General features: G+C 42.1%; 1 protein-coding gene across 1 annotated transcript in view; it reads left to right on the plus strand.

Moving 5' to 3' along the window:
- The first annotated feature begins 385 nt into the window (after positions 1 to 385).
- Positions 386 to 25,428, plus strand: part of pacrg (PARK2 co-regulated) — a 193,517-nt gene continuing 168,474 nt past the window's right edge. The window contains exons 1-2 of the mRNA XM_089005133.1: positions 386 to 770; positions 23,594 to 23,728. Of these exons, the coding sequence (XP_088861259.1) occupies positions 702 to 770; positions 23,594 to 23,728 (204 nt within the window). The 5' untranslated portion in view covers positions 386 to 701. The remainder of the gene's footprint in view (positions 771 to 23,593; positions 23,729 to 25,428) is intronic.

A 25,428-nucleotide genomic window follows, 5' to 3' on the forward strand; every position in this document is an offset into this window, starting at 1 on the left:
AAATGGAGAATTAAGAGTGCCACATTCCCAAATTGGGATGATGGAGTGCTCCTGCTGTATTTTTTCACAAAACAATTACATGTCCACCAAGCTGTATCCTTTGGAATACAGTGACGGGTCACGGAAAAGGAAGAAATAAAATGCAAAGCTAATGATGCTAATTTGAAAGATAGATGAGTTATCTTCAGTTAAGTGTTCAACTCCCTTGCACTTGGAAAAAATGCTGACTTTTAATATGTGCCATTGCATTTAGCGGGCGGAGTAATCATTTTACCGGCTTTGTGAAAATGCTCGCGTTGAAACACACGAGGACAGTTTCACCACACTGACCTCACTGTGATCAAAATAATTAGGAAGTGATGCAATAAATCGTCCTAATGTTCGCAATAAATTCTTATATAAACTGGCTTTTTATGCTAATGTTTGTGTGTGTGTGTGTGGGGGGGGGTACGTTTGAATAATTAAGTGCAACCTTTTACAGACGTTTAAATACAGATGACTTCTGCTGCTTTGGTGCTCTTGTTCAACGCAGCTGACCGGTTACTATAGTAACAGGTCCGTGGCGACTCACGCATGCGCACAAGAGCGCAGCAACCATCGGCCGCGTCCATAAAAAGTTCCATAGCAACCTCATTGGCGACGTTGACAAATTCTTCGCCAGGAAAAAAAGGAAAGCAAAGAAAAATACATGACTTGTGGACATGTGGAAGAGTAAGACAACGTCACACGTTCAAGCGTTCACGGTGAAGGCCGCTATGAAGAACTCCGTGGTGAGTGACGTTGTCGTTTGACGTGGGCAATGGCGACGCAGCTGACGTTAGTTTTAGTAGGCTTCGACCCCTTTTCACATCAGAGTTTATTTATTCAAGTGTGCAATGCCTCATTTTCTCTTCAAAATGTTTCTTTGAGGTGAGGGCGGAGGGTGGGACAAATATGAATTACAGCAAACGTGGAGATGCACGATGTGAGGTAATATGAAAAGCAAGTGTAATTCGACTTTAAAAAAGGTCTGAAAGTAGGATTCTTGTTTGATTGTGAACAGTGGCGGACCGTCAAGGACCGCTGAGCCTTCTCTGCTGGCCTAAAAATTTCAGAATACCGGACTGATGTTAATTATATTTTGTCCATAAATTCTTATTAAATAATTCCTAATTGTCTTTCAGCTTCCTTTCATTACTTTTCCCCTGTTGCACTCCTTCCAGGTGTGCGTTTTTGTATGTAAGCATTTAACCAATCACATTTCAGCCATCATTTGTTACCAAGGTGAGAAATCTACCTCTATGCCTTCACAATCAGTTCTGCAGGCCCTATCGCATCAAATGTGTCCGTCAAACGGTTGCTCTCACAAATCAACCCAAAAGGGGTACCAACGCCTTCTTGGAGGAGCTGGTCAACAGAGTTTTCAAAAACTATGATTGGATCGTCACTAGCTAATCATAGTTTGCGGAAATTGCTCTGATCACAAGACACAAGAGCATACTGGCCAAAGCTAGCGCACTGTATCAGTAGCGAGCTGCATAAGCAATTATATTGTTGATTTAATAGCTGTTTTGTTAACCCACAATTGCTGAAAGAGGAGAAGAACTGGATTTGGTTGGAGATTTACTGTTAAAGCCATTTTCAAGATGGACATAGACATTTAGAAAGGTCAGTTATTTACTGTCTAATTGTACTCTCTAGTGAACTTGGAGTAAATCACACCACACTTTTTTAAGTCCGGGTGTCACTGTTGGGACCCACCTGCAGCTGCACAGGTGTCAGTCATTATAATCAGTGGCATGTAAAAGGACTCCCGGCATTACCATTCAGTGTCGGGTCATTGTTTGTACCACCCTGTCAGGTTTGTTTCATATTGTCATGTTCTACTCCTGGTTTTATTTGCTACTTTGGACGTTTCTGTTCTGATGGCTTTGTTGTTTGAGATTTTGTTCCTGCCGACTTTATTTAATACAATTTGTCAAATACATCCTGCTCCCCCCTCCTGCCTGCATTTTTAGGGTCTACCCCAAACCATCTCCTTGGAAATCGCGGTAGATTCCCTCACAGACAAGTGTGTGTGTGTGTGTGTGTGTGTCGCCCTCCTTGATGTTATTCACAAGCAATGTTGCTTTTTGTTGTTCACCTTGTAAGTTATGCAAAACCCGAAAATAGGCAGACATTTATGTGGCTAAACGGCGAGTGGTCAAAAGATACAGTAATCACTGAACGCTAACCTTTGGAGCTATAACACATGATCTTTCTGAATATTTTTGTTGAGTAATTTGTTGTTGTTTTGCACTTCAAGGCCATTATATTTTTATCATGCTAAACAAATCACAAGGCTTCCCTATATATCCCTTTAATATCCACCATCTCCCCGGAGGATCTGCCTGAGCTATGTTCTCACACCACAGGCTAAATCCAAGGGAAAAAAAGAGGTTACTCCTCATATCTGCCGCCCCTGTGTTGTTTTCCTCCCTTTGCAGTCACTGACATATCACCGTGGAGAGGGCGGCTTTGTGGCGAGCTGTGATTTGTAGGTTACGACATCCCCATTTCAAGCCTTGAAAGGCTACGGGGACTTGAAGCATAGGCTTATTATACTTTAAAGTATTTGTGGCCATAGAAATTGAATCACTAACACCGGCCACCGAATGTCTTTGCCACTTTTTTCTCAGTGATTCATCCTCCATGTATTCCCTGAAAGAGGGGGAAAAAAAGAAGAAACCGATGCACTTAATATTCGGGGAGGTGGTCGTTGTCACCTTATTCTACCGACAGTGTGTGGAACAAAGCTGTTTGTCAGAGTGCCAGTGACTTCTTCTCTTAAGGTGGTAGAAATAACAGCAGGTCGGGGTGTCAGCGCAAATACCTGCAGAGTGTTACAGTGGGGAAATAGATATAAGCTAAATTATTTTTACATTTCTTTGACTGTGAACATTATGTATTTCTTGGACAACAAGATGGAAGCCGATAGAGAAGGTGCACATTCTCTACCTGTCTGGCAAATGCAGTACATCTGCACCTAAAAGCAAGCAACCACCCATTTGACGACAGTGAAGTTAAAATCTTAGCTAAAGAAAATAGATGGTGTGAAAGACGAGTAAAAGAAGCAATTTTTTTAAAACAGCAAAACCCTTTAGTAAATCACCATGGTGGTTTAAGGTTAAATTTAGTCCGTGCTTCCAACAGACCTCTTAGGCCGATACCATTAGGCTTAGTCATGCTAATGAAGTGAAAAAGGCCCGGGATAAGACAATAGACGTCAGCAGATTGGCTTCAGGGAGTGGTCCACTGCTCCTCCAACCATAAGCAGGGACCTATCAGAGCAGGGGTCCGGCACTGGGACCTACCAGAGCAGAGGTCTGGCACAGTCACCTCTGTCCTATAGGAATATAGGGCCAGGGTTACCACCACAACTTTAATTTGCCGATGAAGATCGAAACGTCCGACACATTCAAAGAAGTACAGATGATGGCTGAAGAAACCTTTTCCTGGATGGACCACTCCTGTGTGACTGAGAGCCTACACAGACTGTCTGGCAAATGGCTGTGTTCTATCTTAACCGGTTACTTTAAAACCCGGCCTAAACGGGAATCAATCAGCACACACTCGCCACCGTTTAAAAGGCCTCTTAATAACCCCAAATAAAGTTCAACTGTTCTGATAGCTTTGAGATTTTCAGCTTTTCCCCTTCGTGAAAGCCCTCATTTAAGATAAAATAAAACCACCCCCAAATGATGCTTGATGCTGTCATTGGTCTGCTTTTGTGCGGGTGTGCTATTCTTCTGATAAAGACCAGTGCTGTGTTTGCACTAAATATATATTTTGGTTGGAGAAAATGTCATTGGACCAGAATAAATGGTTCCTTTCTGGCCTTGGCCTTTCTATGGGGAATTTGCATTCATGGGTTTTCTCTGGGTACTCCGGTTTTCTCCCGCATTCCAAAAACCGGCGTGGCGGTTTAATGGAACACTTTAAATCAGGGGTCCCCAAATTTTTTCCTGTGAGAGCCACGTAACTTTTCCCTTCTATGATGGGGGGCCGGTGTCAGTTTGTAACAGAAAAAGTGTGACGATCATATGGAGCTTATTTTTTTTTTCCAGAAAGCCACACATAACAAAATAACCCTTTCCAGGTTCTTTACAGAAAAAAAACTGAGTAACACTATTACTGAAATAAATATATAAACCCTCTCTGAGTTCTTCACATAAAAAATAAGGAAATAAATAACACTATTTATGAAATAAATAACTAAATAACTCTCTCTGGGTTCGTCATAGAAAAAAAGCCATGGAACATTAACTTTCTGTTGTGCCATGTACAATTTTAACAGATAAAAGTTCTGATCAGTTGTCAGAGCAGAATCTCTCTGACACATATGAGCAGTCTCTTAAAGTTCTTGTGTTCCTTCCTTATAATCCTTTTGTAGGTTCCAGTAGGCTCGTAGACACTGCTGTTTGCAGCTCTCTCTCATCAACTTCCCTGTGAAAACCACAAAGGAAGCAGGTTGAGAAAGTGAACAGCACCTACACAGCACAATACATTTCACTACCAGTATGGCTGTAAAGATGGATTTTATCCCAGTAGATTTTATTATGAGTATATTTGTTTATGCTCAGAATGACTCATTCAAGTCAGAAAAGTGAGCTTACCTATGTATGTTCATCAGTGTGAACTGTGGGTCTGCATCTGGCTGGTGAGAAGTTGGTTCCATTCTAGTTACAGCCAGTCTCAAGCACTGATGCAAATGTTCTTCTGTCAATCTTCATCTCATCGGAGATTTCAGCAGTTTCATGCGAGAAAAGCTTTTCTCGCAGATATACGTGCTGCCAAAAACTGTTGACATTTTCATTGCGTTTTTTTATGTTTGGATATGTGTCGTTTGGGAGGGCGGCATAGAAGTCAATGAGACTGTTGGGCTTGAATGCGTCTCTCAGACCATCGCAGTTCTGTAACTCAGGTCCAACTTCTCCATGGTTTGGTACACTTGGTCAAAAATATCCTCTCCCGTTGTAGTCCCTTTGAGACTTTGAAGGGCTGCCAGCTCCTCGCATATATAAAAGTTTGCGCTAACTCCACAAATAAAAATGAGCAGTTGCGCTGTGTCTTGCACGTCCGTGCTCTCATCCAGTGCTAATGAAAAAAAGTCAAATTCTTTCGTCTTCTGCTGCAGCTGGGCATACACATTAATCCCGATTTCTTCACCGCGTCTGGTGATTGTATTCGCCGACAGTCTTGCGGCGTTATATGCATCTTTCTTCTCGGGACACAACTCCTCGCGACAGCATCCATACATTTCTTAACAAACTCGCCGTCCGTGAAAGGCTTACCGCTGCCGCTGCAACCCGAAAGCTGGCCCGAACGGATGCCTTCTTCAGCTGAGCTTGGCGTACTCTGGTGTATTCTGCTGAGATAGTAGTCCACTTTTTCGCTTTGAGAGTTTGTCTGCTCGTGTTTGGCCTTGCAAGCTATCGTACTTTTCATAGTGATTCATAGTGTCGACGAAGATTGTATTCTTTGAATACCGCCACCGCCTCTTGACAGATGAGACAAACAGTCTTTTCTTTGCATTGAACAAAAATAATCGTTTGTCCACTGCAGGTTAAATACCCTGCATTCTGAATCAATTTTCTCTTACCTAACCTTTTTGCCATGATTCCGTTCTCTCTTTGACAGGAAGGTTTACAAAAGAAAACAGGTCTGGGACCAAATAGAGCACCAAACTGAGCGCACCCGAATGTACCACCGGACTCCCCTCCACTTCCTCATACGTCACTTTCGTGTGTCGCTTCGCATTGTGACCGACTCCTTTAGCGTTCTATTGTGAGCAGGCGTGTTTGTATTGTTCAATCACGATTATAAACAATATACATTGATTACATTGATTAAACTAGGAACAGATAATGATCGAAAACCGACCTTTGACTTGGAAAAGGATTTTTTTATTTTTCTGAAGGGCAAATTGGAAAAACATCTGATAGCACCTCTGGTATTGTTCAGGAGGCCGGGCAAAATGTGTTAACGGGCCGTAGTTTGGTGACCCCTGCTTTAAATTGTCCCGGGGTGTGATTGTGAGCGCGGATAGTTGTTCGTCTATGTATGCCCTGCGTTTGGCTGGCAACATGTTCAGGGTGGCCCAGTAGTCGAGTGGCTAGCACACCGGCTTCACAGTGCAGAGGTCGCCCGTTCGCGTCCCGGTCCGGCCTCCCTGAGTGGAGTTTGCATGTTCTCCCCGGACCCGCGTGGGTTTTCTCCGGGTCCTCCGGTTTCCTCCCACACTCAAAAAACATGCATGGCAGGCAGATTGACGACTCCAAATTGTCCCTAGGTGTGAGTGTGAGAGTGACTGTTGTATGTCTTTGTGTGCCCTGCGATTGGCTGGCAACCAATTCAGGGTGTTCCCCGCCTCATGCCCGAAGACAGCTGAGATAGGCTCCAGCAACCCCCGCGACCCTAATGAGGAATAAGCGGTACGGAAAATGAGATGAGATGAGATGTTCAGGGTGTCCCCTGCCTTCTGCCCGAAGACAGCTGGGATAGACTCCACCACCCCCTAGCTGAGGATCAGCAAATGCAAAATTAGATGGATGGAAATGTTCAGTTCATGAGCAATCTCTCCAGAAGCCTCATCAAGATCCTGATCATTTGAGTCAGGCGTGTTGGAGGCAGGAAACATCAAAAACATGCAGTGTAGAGGCCCTCGAGGACAGGAATTGGTCACCCCTGGATTCACGTTTCCTCGCTGACATGCACTTTAATTTTCTTATCTTCCCAGTCTGTTTCTGACCTTTTTAGGAGTAGCGAAAAACACAATTCTGAAAAATACTGTGGAAAAATGTGCCATAACGTGACCACTTATGAAGCTTTCAATGTTTGCTTGCCTCAGAGCTCTCTGGACAATTACATTGACCTTTGTGTTTTTTCCGATCTCCTTGAAGGCCTATCTAGCCGGCATTCTAATTAAATGTCTTTTAATGGTGAATGTTTATTGTCCCTCACGCAGCCCTTATTTTCGGCTCTGGAGTTAATTAGCCCCGTGTCATGTGCTAACCGATTCGGAGGGCGTGTTGACCCTGCGTGCCATCAAGGAGCTTGTCAATTTTGAATCCCAACACATGGAAGCCATCAGTGTTTGCTTTTCAAACTATACTCTCTGTGAGGTATTTTGATGATGACAATGACCTTGAAATCAATTTGCTAAATACGGTGTCACCTAATGGGGTCTGATTGTGCCGAAGAGGGATTTGTTGTTAGAAGCCAAGTCGTGATGCTGAGCACAACATTATTTTTTTTTTTTGAAGGCACGTTCTTCATGGAAAGCTCTTTTTTGAAGAGACCTCGAATCGATAATGCTGTTTACATTTGATGGACAACCACTACAGCCGACACTACAGCGATGTCGCAAGTACAGATGTTCCTGTTTACAACCGGATTGACACGATGTTACCAAGTTCCACACTTAATTATGTCACGTCATGTGATTCGCATTAAGTCATTCGTTGCCAGACGATGTGTCCACTCCTGTGCCGGGGTTTTGGTCATTTTCACTCAAATCGCAGGAGCCACAGAATATTGAGTTTTTGGACTACATAAACATTCAATACATCGTTAGTAACCTTGGACTCTCTTCTTTCATCAGAAAAAAATACTTAATTCCTAAATTGTATGGGTCTGGTATTTCAGTTTGATATATATATATATATATATATATATATATATATATATATATATATATATATATATATATATATATATATATATATATATATATACAGTAAAGTCTCGTTATATCGATATTCAAGGGAGTCCGAAAAAAATATCGATATAACCGGGACTATCGATATATCCGACCCTGTTTGCATGTAATTTTCTCCGTGTGTGCATAGAAATAGTATCGATATAACCGGGACTATCAATATATCCGATATCGATATAACGAGACTTTACTGTGTATATATATAACACTAGCATGGACAAAAGGCAGATGCTGCCACCTCGTGAAAGGGGGGAAAAAAACATTTGCAGCGGTCTGACCAGCGCTTTATCGGCACACCTGCAAGAAAATACAAAACACAAACAAATTTGGGAATGGCGCTCAACATCACACTTTTCAAATTCCTGAATAAATTCTGGATTGCAGCGAATGAGTTAATTGGCTTCAAGTGTTTTTTTTTCATACAATTTTTTTCCTGTATATATAACAATGGTACCTTTGGTTATGGAAGAAATTTCTGAACTAGAACATTTTGTAAATAGAGACGCGTTTTCAATGAAAATGCCCTAATCCGTTCCAAGGCCCCCAAAATTCAGACATAAATGTTTTCGAAAGGATAATAATTTGTCAAAATATGAAACAAATATATCTTTATAATTAGATTAGTGAACACTAAAGAGTTGTGCATAATGTAAACAAGAATAACGAATAAAAATGATGGTCATTTAACGTTTTACTAACGTTTTTTTTTGTTTTTGTTTTTATTTTTTTGCTCTCTTTGGTCCATATTCTCTCTCAGAAGTATTTTTGCCAGTGTTAGGTAATTTATTCATGAAGCAGGAATCAAAAGTAAAAACAAAAAGATTATTTAATCTTTGGGACGGCACAGGAAACCCGACTACAGGAAGAGAGCCAAGAGGGAAGAGAGAGGTGAGGCTTGTTGGGAGAGCTTTTATAAAGACGGACAGGATGTGACGTCATGTGAAGGCGGACAGAATGTGACACGATGGCAGGAAGTCCGAGAAAATAAAACGATGTGAAAGGAAATAGAAAAGATGTTAGAAATGTGTTTGTATAAAGAATTGCCCTAACAGCCAGTTTTCATTGTCAAGAACTGATCCCACTATGCTTTATTTTGTCGGCTTTTAATAATCCTTCGAAAAAGGCCAAGGCAAACATTATTAATTCACATTTACGGCTAATTATTGGAACGCTTTATATCCGGAGAGCCAAATGTCAAGGACATTTCTATAAGGCACTTAAAATGAAATGTATTATTATTATTACACACAGACTCGTGCAGTAGAAGTTCCTCTTAGCCAATGGGATGCCATGATGATGCTCGCTAATAGCCAATGGCAGAGCAGCTTTAAATATGTTTGCGTCAGGAAGCTTGGAGCTGTGACTCGCAACGCATAGTGTATAGTTTCGTTCCATATCTTGAAATTTATATCGTAACAAGAGACAATATTTTACAGTTGACGTATCGTAACTCGAAAACTTTGTATGAAGAGAAGTTTGTAAGAAGAGCTAGCACAGTATTTTACCACTGCATTGACGTAGATTATTTTAGGATCTTAAATTTTATGTACTCAATTGTCATTCTTTTATTAATTAGCATGGCTGTTGTGTTCTAGTAGATCAATATTTACTGTTGTATTTTGATGACTGGCGCTGAGTACAAATCTCATCAAAGTATGCGTTAACTGAGTCACATCTTATTTATCGAGACTTAAAAGGGACTTGATTCAGAGTTGATGATCTCTGATTACAAGATAAAAATTCAGAATTCTGTCCCATCGCATAAATCCAGCCTAGGAAACTAAACTACTCTTCCGTTTGCATTTTGTCAAATGTACCACAAAGCAATTGTCGAGAATCCTGTTAGCCTCATCAGATTGATATGGACACTTAATTACAACGACGTGAGTGACAACATCGTTCATGCGAGACCGCGCTTGGCCTATTACCTTGTGCACAGCAATTTGCCTTTGTCGAGACAATTTGCTTGCCTTGACGTTCAAATTTGTTCCACTCCATGTGGTAAACAATTGTTATGTGCCGGACATACTTGACAGTGTTTGTATTGTGATTATCTTAGTTGGTTTTCATCAGAAGTCTTTTTACTTTTTTCTGTATCATTAATATGGAGCGCACCACCGTCTCACCTGTCGGCATGCAGATGCAAAAACAGTTGGGCAAACGTCTCACCGCTTGGTCGCCATCTTGAAAATGCGTTCAGGCACATTTTATTTTCAATCATTGCGAGGGCACTCAAGAGATTAGAACGGAAACGCTACAACCGCCACAAACTTTTGTCGGAACAATATTATTTATAACTGACATCACAAGGCCGTTGATGTCATGGCGATGCACGTTGTTGACATTTTTGCTGCTTCCCACAGATCCATTTCCACTCTATGCCCCGTTCACGATCACCTTGCTACTGACGAGCCCCAATGTGTAGTTTGCCTCTTGCCGTCGGTTAGCTAGGACAAGTTCTTGCTATTACCGTGACCCTGAACAAGATAAGTGCAATAGAAAATGGATGGATGTATTCATTACAATGGAACCGTCTGTATCTCATTAGTCTCTTTCAGTATTACCTACTTGCCCTTGCCGGAGAAAACGAGCTCCATATGAGTTTTGTCTGGCTGGCTGACAACCAATCGCATGAATTTTTATTTCAACATCCACACTTTTGACATCCAGTCGCAATATGTCAAATACTGGCCTGTGTTTTGTCTAACGATGTGAACCTGTTCAAATGACTGTCGGTGACATTGCATTAGGTCGACCTTTTGAATTTTGCGATTGGGGGGGGGGCTGACAAATGCCGCATTTTACTTCTAGGAGCCTATCCCAGCTGCCGTGTGGGACCCCCTGAACCAATGTCAAGCCAATCGCAGGGCACGTAGAGACGAACAACCGATACAATACAATGATTTATATAGCGCTTTAACAAAAGCTGAAGCTGTAACAAAGTTCTTAACATGGACAACTATCATACAGGAAATAAAGCAGTCACAAAATAGTAGAAAGCACCAGAGAATAAAACTAAGATCAAGCCGGAATCATGCAAATTCAAATGCCGAAGAGTACAAGTGAGTTTTGAGGCGGGTTTTAAAGATGGGCAGTGAGGGTGGCTTGCCAAATATTTATTGGCAGGTCGTTCCAGAGAGTGGGACCAGCAACGGAAAAAGACTCGATACCCTCAGAACCTCCGTTTAGTTTTTGCCGCATCTAACAATGGTGCCGGGAAGTTATCTCGGGGTGGATGAGCTCGGAGAGGTAACGAGGAGTGAGGCCATGTAAAGATTTGAAAACACATAAGATCTTGAAATGAACTCTAAAATGTATAAGGAGCCAGTGAAGGCATGCCAGAGTTGGAGTTATGTGCTCCCTCTTACGAGTACCAGTCAAGAGGCGAGTAGTAGCATTCCACGCTCACATCAGGGGAACATTTAGTGTTCCATTAACCCCCCGTGCATGTTTTGGGAATGTGGGAAGGAACCAGAGTACAGAGAAAACCCACGCAGGCAGGGCGAGAACATGCAAACTCCACACAGGAAGCTCTGAGATGGAATCGGACCCAGTACCTCTATACTGTGAGGCCGACGTGCTATCCACTCGATCACTGGGGCGCCTCCTTAAAAACATCCCTCAATCACAGTACGCTTCACATTCTTGACAAAGTCCTCTGAAACAAATCCTGTAATTTAGAATACGGGGTAGAATAACTTTGTGCAAGGTAAGGTATGCGCAAAAGCAGCTTCAACTCGAGACAGTCGGAAAGGAAAAATGCCTGCGAATGCACGTTAGACTGTCGGAAAAGATCCATATCACAGACTGGCGTCCTTTTAGTTTCAACGACCTCTGCTCGTTACCTCTGCTGTCCGGAAATGTTGACGCAAATTCAAAAGTGTTTCATCAACACAGACCTGCCGTGGCAATTGAAGACAAGAAACCTGCTCATGACACTCCACCTCCCTCCTATATTCAAATTGTTTCTCCCTCCCAATTTGAAGATTTTCGTCATTTCTCTTCCTTTCTGATAGAGGAGAACGAAGTAGAATGTAAGCTCTTGGACGCGGTCCGTGATGGTTTCTTTTTACCTGCCTTTGCATGTTTTCCTCCAGGCCCTCATCTCTTCCTTTTGATTTCAGCCAAACGCTTGAGAATTGTGGCAGATGCTCACCGCTCCAGCTGCCACTCTCGGTGCGCATTTCTTCTGGTCTTGTCAAAGCCTAACTGAAGTTGCTTGGCCTGTCTGGTTGGCTGCCTCTGTGAAGTTGTGACACAGATCCTGACATGGGTGCTCAACCTAAAAAGAAATGTGATTGATGTTCCTTTTTTATATATATATAAAATATTCAAAATAATTTTTCTTTCATGTTAGCTTTACTCGATTTCCCAATTTCCATTTTAGTAGATACTCTGTTAGTGGGAGATTTATTGAGGGTCAGTGTCACTTTGACACATCGTCCATAACGGAAGATGAGAAAAAAAAATCCATCACAGAGGACAGTTGACTCTAAATTTTGCAGAGCAAATTAGGTCAAATTCACGTATGGATTTTGGAGAGTGAAAATTATTCAGAAAGCAAACAGTGACCCAAACATTTTTTGACTTTAGTTTCATTATTCGATGTTGCTGTTCAAATTCAACTTGCAGTTGTTTTTTCATCCAGAGATTCCTCGAAATTGTTATATCAACACAACAGATGAAATATCCTGTGACTGTAAAGTGGCCTTGAGAGTTTTGAAAGGTGCTTATAAATGAAATGTATTATTATTAAAAGGGTTGAGTGCAGTACTTGGCTTTAACCAACAGGGGTGCTGTTGATTGAATTGAGGGACAAAAAAGCGTCAGCGGGGGTGGGTTGAGATGCGACACTCTCCAAACAATTTGCCACATCACAGCTTCTGTTCAGTTTCACCAGTACAATTAAATATTCAGAATATTCAGGGGGAGATTAATCAATGTTTCACATTTATCATTTCTCCTGCAGGCGAGTAGGAAAACTCCAAGGAAAAAAAAAATTGGATACCTGTCGGTACAGCAAAGTATTGCGTACAATGTCAAAAATGAAAAGCGGGCTACCTTCTTGCACCGCATCGACTTGTGCTCATTTCACGCAGCCGTGATTTATTCCTGCTATTAGACGTGTGTTAATAGCAGGGCAGGCAAACAAAGGCTCATACACGGAGCCTAAACAATTCTTTCGGTGTCAGAACAGTGACAACCTGCAATGCGGAGCATAAAGGTGCACACGAGGGAGGGTTGATTCAATAGATGGATGCCTTGATGGATGAGTTGGAGGAGCGGAAGATGAATGACACACAAGTCAAATCAGCGGTGACTTTGACACATGTGTCTTCGTGTAATGTAATCGGCTCCAAAGTTGTCAGTTCCTGCCATAAACACCACCAGGCACAATTTTATTTGTATTAATTTTTTTGGTGCTTACGCTTGTTTATATTTGTTGCGATGAGCGCATTCTGAGCTCTGAGCTCTATTGCTATTCTTCAAAGATAAAATTGTTTATCTATTTTTTTCTTCTTTATCTCATGGGATGATCTGAAGGGGTGGTCCATCATTACAAGCTTTGTCTCTGCAGGTGGCCCGAACAAAAAAAAAAAAAAACTGTTACAGTAGATGTCTTTCCTAGAAAAATCCTTTGCCGCAAGCTATGCCTGGAGTTGCGTCTGAATGAGCAATAGCATTTTGTATTTTCCTGTTACTTACACTGTATTAGATACCTTTCTAATTTTGTGCTTACCATTTTAAAACCATATAAGCCCATTTGCCATTTAAACAAAATAATTCAAACACCAGTGGAACAAATTGGTTGTCTGAGTATTGTGAACATCCAGGAATTAACAGTGCCTGTTTGTGTTCAGCTGCAAAAGAACAAAAGCCTTGATATTTGACATTTGATACTTGACATTATTGATGGAAGTTGAGCTAAATGCACACAAGCTATGGCACAACTTTCCAGGATAGCATATTATGCTCGATAGGTCATTGGCATGAAAAGAGAACATTAATCGATTAATTGCTTGTTTAATTTCCAGGTAGTATGAAAAAAGGAAATGCTCATCTCTTCTGCAAACATCAAATCTTGAACAAATCACTCCAGACCAGCGTCGGGCCGCTGATTTCGTCGCTAGGCCTTCAGTAGTGCCATGTCTGAATCAATCCATACTGAAAAAAGTGTGGTGTGATTTAATACAAGTCCACTAGAGGGTACCATCAGCCAGGAAATAACTGGCCAACCTTTCTTATAGCTCTGGCCAGTATGCTCTTGTCACTAGCGGCTTGTTTTTGCAAACTATGATTGGCTAGTGACTAGCCAGTTATAGTTTGCGAAAACTCTGACGTTGGCCAGTGCCTTCAAGAAGGTGTTGACAACCATTTTGGCTTGCCAACTCGAAATCTGATTGGTTAGAGCAACAGTTTGATCGACACATTTGATGTGAGCGCTCCCGCAGACGTGATTGTGAAGGCATCCAGGTAGATTTCTGACACTGGTAACAAATAATGAGTGAAATGTGATTGGTTAAATTCTTAAATATGAAAACACACATCTGGAAGTAGTGCAACAGGGGAAAAGCAATGAAAGGAAGCTGAAAGACATTTTTGAATTATTGATTAAAATTCATGGATAAAATATAATTAACATCAGTCCATGATTCAGACATTTTTATGCTGGCGGAGAAGACTTCAGTCGGGCTATTCAGAGCTGTCTGAAAGTTGAGATCCAAGCATTTTTTTACATTATTAATAAAATGGAGACCAGCAGTGACATAATTTTTGTCGCCGACATCTCAGCTAATGAGGAAGAAAAAAAAATAACTAAAAAATCCTGACCATTCCTGCTTTTCGGTTTGTAGTATTCTGTCGCCACAGTTACCAAGACAAAGCTTTCTTGTCACTTGATGTAACACATCTGATTTGAATGCGGTGTGAACAAGATCTTAGCGGTAGGAATGCCATCGTCGATGGAATTGAAACAAATCTGCTGTTGGATCGACACATTTCAAATAGAAAGCCTATTTCGTATCGCATCGTACAAGATGCAGTGTGTCTGTGTGTACGTGCAGAGTGGGGGCGTAATCTTCGGTGTAGGTCTGGCTGAGTTTGATTTAAGTAAAAGGTCACATTTCAGATGGGCTCCATTCACTCTCTCTGAAGGAAAACCTTCAGCATAATTTCGAACGGACAAGCCTTCAAGGCACCAAGGCTGAGTTCGAGGAATAGAAAGTTAGTGTACACTTGCCCGGACTTCATTTTGTAGTTCCGGAAAACCATTGAGTAATATTTTCTCTTCGTTTTGGGATCTGGTTATGACTGGAAATAATTCATTGTGAATATGAGATGGACCCTACTAAATCATTTTGGCCACTCTATGAATCCGCTTTTTGTGTGTTCACAACACCCACTTCTCAGGCAAATATTGTTACCGCAGACGGCGGGATGATTAATATTCTCAGCGGGCAGTGTAGCCAGAAAACAAATGCAGTTAAGATTATGTTTATTGATGAGCAATTGCAGCCTGTGCATGTCACACCTAGGTCTTCAGTAGTGCTACGTTTGATTCAATCCACTACAGGTACTATCCGACTTATGACCGGCTCGACTTACGACCACGACGGCCAGACCCTATTTTAAAATTGCGATATTATTTGCTATTTTTGCTAGGTTCTGAGCTGTCCAGTGTATGTATTCTTGAAAAGTCCGTCTTGAAAATTGCTTTAACAGTATAGCTGCAACCAAATCCATTTCTTTTCCTCCTTTCCTCCTCCTTCCATTGTGAGTTGAGAAAACCGCTATTGAATCAACACGACAATATATTTACTTAAGCAGCTTGCTACAGATGTACAATGTGCTAGCTCTGGCCAGTATGCTCTTATCACTAGCGGCAAGTAATACTTCTTCTTTTCCTTTCGGCTTTTCCCTTCAAGGGGTCGCCACAGCAAATCATTGTCCCCAATCTTTAGAGTTTTGATCCACATGTTTGTTTTGGCCAAGCTTTTACCTTGGATGCCTTTCTTGACACAACCCTCTGTATTTATCTGCCTTTGGACCGGCACAAGAAGACTTGTGTCCATTTGTGGCGACAGAACAAGCAACCCACTCAGTAAAAGGCTCTCAAACACAAAATGGTCATCAGCACACTAGGGATACTACGATTGGCTATTGACTAGCCAATTACTAACCAATCATAGTTTGCGAAAACTCCGACGTTTCCAGCGTCAAGCAGGCCTTATTGCCAACTCGAAATCTGATTGGTTAAAGCAACAATTTCTTCAACACTTATTTTATGCTCCATGGCCAGCAGAACTGATTGTGAAGGCGTCTAGGTAGATTTCAGACCCTGGTAACAAATTTGGGCTGAAATTTGAAGCTGAAAGACAATTTGGAATTATTTAATAAGAATTCACGGACAAAATATAATTCACATTAGTCTGTGATTCAGGTATTTTTAGGCCCGCAGAGAAGGCCCTGCTGGCCCCCACACCCCACCACTGTTGACAAATTGCTACCCTCTCCTCATCTGAGAACCTTTTTACAAATTATAAGCACTACTGTTTTTGTTACTAACTGAACCCAAATGAGCTTTGCCGAATGCGTGTAAAACCGTATGTTTGAACATCCACTATATGAGACTATATCTAAACCAACCCCCCAATCAAAAATATAATTGGTTTAGTTTCTCCTTATGGACTTTTCTATGTGCTGTGCAAGTAGGAGGAACTCATTTCCCTCCTTCCTCTGGCGTGTGAGCGGATACCCCTGCATGACATCTTCTCGACTGTAGTTTGGCGACATGAATCGGCCAATGTGGCAACGTAAGCAAATGACTGCTGCCTGACCGATAAGTTGGCCACACACAGGAGATGAAAAATATTGAAGGCATTTTCACTGCCTCTCGTCCATTCCTGCTACGTACTTCAGTCGTTTAAAATAAAACGTGCAATTCGTCCGAATGCACCTTTGCTATTCAAAGGGATCGTGTGAAATCCTTGAGGAGATGGGGAAACAGGTGGGATGGGCATTGTACAGGCCTTGAAGCACTGGCATTATTTTTTTCCTTTTTTTTTTACTCCCTTTCAAGCAGTCTTTCTTTCACGGCCTTCGATAGCAGGTAGCTGTCAGCTGTTTCATCCCCCGTGCCTTTGTAGTGACACCGGGCACGTAATGGCGCCGCCGCGTTGCATTGTCGTCACTTTTCAGAGCCAAGCGAGCCGCTGCCCTTGTGCTTGTGTGCACGATATTGTTGATCCAAAAGCCTTTGACACGGTGACAACTGTAACGGCGCTCCCTCTGTTGTGTCCGGCCTTGCGAGCGCCGCATAAAATGAGCCACGGCGTGCTCTTTCCTCATTTGTACTCGTCTGACCTTGCCACCTCACAACACAGCTAATTTCTGCACGTAATAAAGCTCCCTGGCACACTTGTGCGTTTCATGCTGTTTAGTCATGAGAGATTAATGGGGTGGCGCAGATTTATTCTGCCGAAAGAGATCAGCTCCCCACCAGCCAGCCTTGTCTTTTCCCCTGCAGAGGTAATGAGTAAGCAGAACTCTGCCGCCGGATGATTGCTCTGACAGGGCCGCCTTGCAGAGCTTCCTTCCTTTTGCTCTACCTAAAACCGGCCATTAGAAAATGAACTGCTTTTGTATGACGATTGACGTCTCCTCAATTAACACCCGCATTTTATCGACTCATATTATCGCATTCTGTTCAACATCCGACTGAAATCTCATAAAAATTCGAAATCATCCAGCCACAGAGATGAGCTGAAACCTTTTTTTATCAGAATCAGAATCAGAATACCTTTATTCGTCCCACAATGGGGAAATGCCTGCACAATTAACACCCATAATCATTTGATTCATATTCGCACTTTACCACATGTTCAAAATCCTAATTTAATTTCCGAAGAATGCGTTCAAGCATTCGGATTCCATTTACACAAAATTCCACAGTGATAAGCCAAAAATGAAGTGATTTTGTAGGATGATTGTCGACCCTGGAATTAATACCCGCATTTTTTGAACTCATATTAGCGTTTTACTCTTTGTTCAAAATCCGACTGAAATCTCCCAAGAATATATTATTAATCATCTGGGTTCCATTTACAAAAAACAATCCACAGTGATTAACTGAAAATTAACCGTTTTTATATAGTGATTAATGCCCCTACAATTGACATCCGTATTTATTCGTTATCAATTGTTCAAAATCCTAATGAAATCTCCGCAGAATGTGTTCAATCATTCGGGTTCCAGTTACACAAAATTCCACAGTGATAAACCAAAAATGAAGTGATTTTGTAGGACGATTGTCGACCCTGGAATTAACACCCGCATTTATTGAACTCATATTAGCGTTTTACTCTTTGTTAAAAATCTTACTGAAATCTCCCAAGAATGTAATATTAATCATCCGGGATCCATTTACACAAAACACCACAATGATGACCTCAATATGAACCGTTTTTGTGTGATGATTGACGGCCCCACAATTAACACCCGTATTTATTCAACTCATATTAGCACTTCACCTTTTGTTCAAAATCCTACTGAAATCTCCCAAGAATGTAATATTAATCATCCGGGATCCATTTACCCAAAATAGCACAATGATGTACTGGAAATGAACTGTTTTTCTATGATGATATATACCCCCTTAGGTAACACCCGCATTTTTTCGACTGACATTGGCACTTTACCTTTTGTTCAAAATTCTAATGAAATCTAATAATTTCAATCATTTTGGATCCATTGATATAAAATCCCATATTGATGAAATGAACAGCCCCCAGCCCACCCCAAACACCCCCCGCCCCACACACACAAATACGGTTTTGATGTGTGCCAATATCGGTGGTCTAGGCCATGCAAAACAATTACTTTCAGCATTCCTCTTTGTAGAAAATACTACATTTTCACAAGGACAAGCTCACCCGGTGCTCTGGTGCCCACTCCGCTGCAAATAAAGCGAGCTAATTCGTTGACTGTGCAAGACGCTGTGCAAGACGCTGTGCAAGACGCTGTGCAAGCTGACCTTATCAGAAAAGCCGGGGCCTGTCTATTCCATCTTCCACGACTGGCCTACCATGCTCCCTCCCAGAGGAAAGGCATATTTCAATAACGTCTCAACCGAGAACGGCAGTGAAATGTAGTGAGCTCGAGCGGGTGTCTGCTCCCCCTGCTTTGCTGTCAGCTAAGCAGGTGACGCAACGTGCCCCCTTATGAAGTGGCAGCCCGGTTGCCGCACAAAGGCATTGCCTCAAAAGAGCAAAGATGGATGAAGAGAGAGACCAACCGTGTCTCATTTGCAAGGCACCACCCCTCAACAGACACACACAGACATCCATCAGCAGGATGTTTTGGGTTGAAGTTTTCTCTGGGTGATGCTGAAAAACCAAGCGAAGTGAAGAGATGAGCGAGCCGGTTTGCAGGCCCCCGGCGCGGTGATTGATCGTTTACATTGTCATGGCAGCCCCCGCCACACTGAATTCACCCTCAAGAATTGATGAGCCACAACCTATTGTCCCCTCTGTCTCTCGTTTCCCTCATTCTCAACTCTTCAACATCACCCGCACGTCATCGCCATTTTTCATCTTCTTCACCGCTTAACGTCTTTGTTCTCTCTCTGACAATCCTTACCCATTTCTTGTCTGTGTTCTCTCGGGGGTCCGATTGTTTTCGTTCCTGTTTTCCCCTTCCACCACCACAATGTATCAACCCCGAGCAGGTGAGCCATGAAAGTGCCATACTAATGCTGTTTAGTCAGAGCACCTTTATAAATGACAGCAGGGGCAGACCCCCGTTGGTGTTCATTCATCTCTACGGGAGCTCGCCCACGGCGGGGGTGGCGTGGGCAATTCGGGGGAAGGTGTTGCTCATGTGTGTGGCGCACACGTTTATGCGTTTATTGTCTCGGCGGGGGCCTCTGGACCTTTTTTTACTGGGAAACTCAGCTGGGCTGGACAACAGCGTTAGGAAGAAACAGATTTGGACGGCGAGTGGAAGCGAGGTAGAGAAATGACAGCCTGGAGCACATCTGACCACTCCTGCCTTGTTATGACTCCCTGATGTGTGCGCCAAAAACACACAGAGCAGTCTTTTCCTCACTTTATTGCCTTACGCAACAACCATCTCCGCGCCGTCGCCTCAAAGGCTTGTTTATGGCTTCCACCGTGGAGCAGGAGCACATCTCTGGTAGTTGTCTGTTTCTTGCTTGCCTGATTTCTTTCAAAGCCTTTGCCTTTTTCTGAAGGGGGTCGTGGATTGGTGACAACATTTTGTTACTCTGGCAGTGATGTAAACACCGGAAACTATTAGAGTAGCATTATGGCAACATCCAGGGATTGGTGCATAGTTTGTTTTTAAAATTGGTCTGGTCAGCAAACCAGAGATGAACAGCAGTCTACGTTCCCGTGATACCTTTTGAAATTGGTAAAGATGTTTGACATGCTGCCCTCGCAAGAGCCTACTCAACATCCTCACAAAAATAAATGAAAACTACCAATGTGCTTGCCAACAATGGATATCCCTCCCCTCCAACGTATGACACATTATCTGGAAACAACGATGCTATTAGGCTCATGATATTGCATAATATGTGTTCAGCCGACAAAAGGTACTCCTAAAGAATGGGAATTGATAAAACAAGCTGTTTTTGGCATGTGTTATCATCAACGACCTATTGCTGCTAACGCTTCTCTTTAAGCTAGTAGCGAGGGTAGTCGGAATCCATAGCTCGGTGTTTAGCTTCTGTTGATAAAATATCGCGCTGTCCCTTTGCGGACTTCCGAGGTTTGCGTTCTACCAATGGGGATAATCAGAGAGAAAGTAGGAAAGTAGCTGTGACTCTTGTAATTCCTCAGCCATGTACACAGGCGGTGGAATTGACTGCAGCGTCATCATTCCTGATCATAAAAGCCACTCAGCCAGTCAGTGCAGTCTGGGTTCATTCTTTCTCTCTCTACCTCTCTCTATCTTTCTCTCTCTCTGACTCTCTCTCTTTCTATCTCCTTGCCTCAGTTAGAGCTATTTTTAGCTTCCTCGCCTGCTATTGTAGCTACTTGGAAGAGAGGACTTTGCAGCTGCTGCATTGATGTTGGTCATGCAATAATAATGACGAAGACGGTAGATGACATGAATTGAGTTCTCTAAGACCTAGAAATTGTGGTTTTCCTTAAAAAATAACCCCCTAAGTGCATGAATCCCTGATCTAGGTGCTAAACAGAATTCTCAAAAAACAAGCAAAACAATTCCCTGTCCCACCTCTTAAGTCATTCACTGCCATTACCGAATTTATTCGGGAATTGAAAATATGACGTTGCGCGCCATTCCCAAATTTGTTCGGGTTATGGTTTTTCTAGCTGGGGTGCCGATAGAACACTGATTAGACCTCCGGCAATGTTTTTTTCCCTTCCACAAGGCGGTAACATTTCCCTTTTTTCCATGTTAGCGCTTTTTTCCAGCTACAGCTGTTGTTGAAGCGCTATATAAACCAAGATGTATGTATTGCATTGTATTTTGGTCAGCATAACTCCAGAACCATATGATTTAGGAATTAACTCTTTTTTTCCAATGAAAGAAGAGAGTCTAATGTTTCTTAAGATGCATTGAATGTTTATGTAGTCCTAAAACGCAATATTCTGTGGGTCCTGGAATTTGAGTGACAATGACAAAAACACTGGCACTGGAGTGGACACATTTTTGCACGTCTGTGAACAACTTAATGTTGACGAGGTGCTATGTTTTTTCATGAGACAAGCACCGACCCAGAGAAGTGCTCAAAAGGTTTTAATAAATGCTATTTTTTCATGTTGCATCAACATGCAACAGATATTTCATGAAAAGATGGAGATGAAAAAGCTAGTGAAGGAATAATTGGCTTGCAACATTTTCATTTAGTCTCCCCTCAGTGCCTTTTTAACTCGGCATTTTATTCAGTGTTACATGGTAAAGTCTCCAAACGGCTGTGAAAATTACTGAAGTGCAATCCCCCGGCGCTCTAATACCTTTTTAAAACTCGCGCTTTGAACCACTACAACTGTAACAGCTGACTTCCCTCTTCGCAACGTGAAGCCCCGTCCACAGTAGCTTTCATCATTCTGGTTTATTCTATTTGCAACCTTCTCTCGTTTTCGTTTTTTTTAATATAGAATGATGATGTGTTGGATTATGCAACACAGAGTCAACACTGGAGGATGATGTCAGAGTAATACTGTCGAAGTTATATAGAGGAACATCACTGTTAACCCCTAACGATGGCCAATTTGTTTACACTGCTGGAAAAATGACAGGATTAATGACGCTAACGCTTCTGTCAGTTTCGGGCAGTGTGAGACAGATGGTGTGGGATGTGCAGAAGGTGTGTTCGAGGTTGGGTCCAATATTCAGTCATTTAGTCATTGAGCCTTCACAACCTGTGGTGCTTCACATTACCGTGAGTGACAAGCAGCTTTCCAGAAGCGAGCATCACCTTCCAATTTTTTACTCGACAACAAATGGGAGTATAACTGCACAACCTCTGTCACAGAACGTCCAAATTAAATGCATCGTTTTCATAAAGAAAAAAAAAATGAACAAAGGTAATTGATAGTAACTTTGATGCCCACAAATGCTTGACAAAAAGTACTTTGAACACAATATGCTCTTTTTTTACTGGCTTTGCACTGACCGCATATGCTGACACCACTTATTGTGACGACAACTCAATCCGTCAAAATGTTATTTCCAAATTATGTTCGAGGTGTCCCTACGACTTTAAAAAGCACATTCAGATCCATATAGTGTTTGTGGGATTTGAATAAAGTAGCATCGTCCAGATGGTTTTAGCCATGTCAGGTTGGCGGCCATTTTGACATTTTGTGTTGACCGCAAATGGCGTTTCACTGCTTCAGGACTCGATAATGATCAATCACAACTCCCTTTTTTCTGTCTGTCATCATGTGACAAACGTAAACGGGCGCTGTGATACCATTTTCCATTCAACAGCATGTGGCTGCCGCGGAGATTGGATTGGATTGGATTTGCCTTTATTAGTCTCGCAGTGGAGAAATTGAGTGGAGTGGAGATGGATTAAGTACAAATATTTCTCTAATGCACAAATGATCAGAATACAGTATTTTCACTAGTGGGCGTGCATTTTTTACGTGGCTTCCCCTCTACAAAGAAAGAAAGAAAATGTCAAAAGTCAATACTGTTATGTGTGAAGTAACAAATCTCCATACCTGGAGAATTACAATAAAATACAATACAGCATACTTACAGTATATATGAAACACATTGATTTATATAACATTTTAACAAAAACTGAATCTGTAACAAAGCGCTTAACATGGACAGCTATCATATACAGGAAATAAAGCAGTGACATGGATAGTAGAAAGCACCAGGGAGTAAAACCAAGATCAAGTCGGAATCATGCTGAGTCGAATTCCAACGAGTACAAGTGAGTTTTGAGACGGGTTTTAAATGTGGGCAGCGAGGGGGCCTGCCGAATGTTCAGTTCAATGTTCAGAAATACCAAAAACTACAAATATTGTGTGGCATCTGACCCGCATTGTCTTTCAATGACACACTAAAAGCACGTCTAGCCACAGAGTCAAAGAAAAGCTGATACCATCCAATGCCTCTGGCTATGCCTGAGGCTACAGAGCGAACACACACATGCACACACAGACATGGACTACCAGTGTTCTTGCACAGCAGCATGCACAAGTGTGTCCCTGAGTTACCCCTAAAAAAGGGCTGTGGGAGTGCATCTGTTCTAGTGTGGAAGTCAGTTCTAATTTCATAAAACAACGCCTTTTATGGGCAGTCTGCTTGTTGTACTTTTATTCATGTCTGCTTTCTGTGTTTGGTCAGGTGGCAGGTCCCCCGCTGGCAGGAGCTTTTCAGGAGCGCCCCTCCAAACCAACCATGTTTCGGAAGTTCTATGAGCGCGGGGAGTTCCCCATGGCACTGGAGCATGATGCCAAAGGCAACCGCATCGCTTGGAAGGTAGGCACGCTAACATTTGGTAAAGTGGTCCCCATTTGGTATATTTTTGTCTGGGTGGCACGATAGAGCCATTTTGTGTTTGACATTTATGGCAAATTTAAAATGTCACACGTTTACCAAGTGGTTTCGTGTATTATGTGTCAAAAATACGATTTCATATTTCACTCTCACCACAAAAACTCTTAGCCTATTGAAAATAATGTGGATGACGACAAACTAACGTCAATGTCAACGGCGAGCCGTAGATTACATCACTCAGCCTTCAGTACTGCTACGTCTGAATCAATCTAGACTGAAAGAAGTGTGGTGTGATTTACTACAAGTCCACTAGAGCTTACCATAAGCAAGGAAATGACTCACTGACCTTTCTTAATGATGTCCATTTTTTCTTTAAATCTATCTATTTTCTAAGTCTATCTTTAAAAGGGCTATACCAGTAAATCTCCAACCAAATCAATTTCTTCTCCTCCTTCAGCCATTGTGGGTTGACAAAACTGCCATTAGATACATACAATATATTTGCTTATGCATCTAGCTACCGATACAGTATGCTAGCTCTGGCCAGTATGTTCTTGTCACTAGCAGCTTCTGATCGGAGCAGTTTTCGCAAGTTATGATTGGCTAGTGACGAGCCAATCATAGTTGGTAGAAACTCTAATGTTGAGCAGCGCCTTCAAGAAGGCGTTGGTACCCTTTTTGGGTTGCCAATTCAAAATCCGATTGGTTAGAGCACAGGTGTCAAAGTCAAGGCCCGCGGGCCAAATCTGGCCCGCCACATCATTTTTTTCGGCCCGCGAAAGCAAATCAAAGTTGTTAAATTCCATGATGATTGCTAAAATCTGAGCCAACATTTCATATTTTTGGATGTCAACCACAATAAAAGTCATTATTCTTGACTTCAGATTTGAAAACGAGTTATTCATTAATTTGCTGTGTGCTCTATATGTAATATTTGAAGGGATTTAAACATTCTAATGGGTTCCCCAAATTCATAACGACCCTCGAGAGGAAACCATAACTACAATGTGGCCCGCGGCAAAAAATGACTTTGACACCCCTGGGTTAGAGCATCAGTTGGATCGCCACAGTTGATGTGACAGGGCCCGCAGAAATGATTGTGTAGGCATGCAGGTAGATTTCTGACCCTGGTAACAAATGATGGCGGAAATGTGATTGGTTAAATGCTTAAATACAAAAATGCACATCTGGAAGAACAGCAACAGGGGGAAATTCATGAAAAGAATTTTGAATTATTTAGGAAATAATATTAAGAATTCATTGACAAAATTAATTAACATCAGTCTGTGATTCAGTTATTTTTAGGCCAGCAGAGAAGGCTTTGCAGGCCTTGATGGTCCGCCACTAGTCAATGTCATCCTGGACTCAAATGCACAAAGGTTTAGATTTGACTCATATGAACACTGTGAACTGTCATCCTCGAGGAGGCAGTGTGGATTAGCTCACTCCAATGCCCACTTGTGTGTCAAAGCACAACTCTCATAGTCCATCAATCATCAACTCTGCAGGGACTCCGCCGCGAAAAACAACAAAATCATAATACGCCGTTGTAGATGTATTTTTCTGCTGTCTGTATGCATACAGTATGTGCATCAAAGTGCAAGCCTCCACAGAGCTATAATGCTGCTGAATGCCTCCCCGTGTGTGGGATGCATGCCTTCTCCTAATCACCATCGTGCGTT

Source organism: Hippocampus bargibanti, linkage group LG09 (genome assembly GCF_051943395.1).
Source record: "Hippocampus bargibanti isolate YZ-2025 linkage group LG09, ASM5194339v1, whole genome shotgun sequence".
NCBI classification, from domain to species: Eukaryota; Metazoa; Chordata; class Actinopteri; order Syngnathiformes; family Syngnathidae; genus Hippocampus; species Hippocampus bargibanti.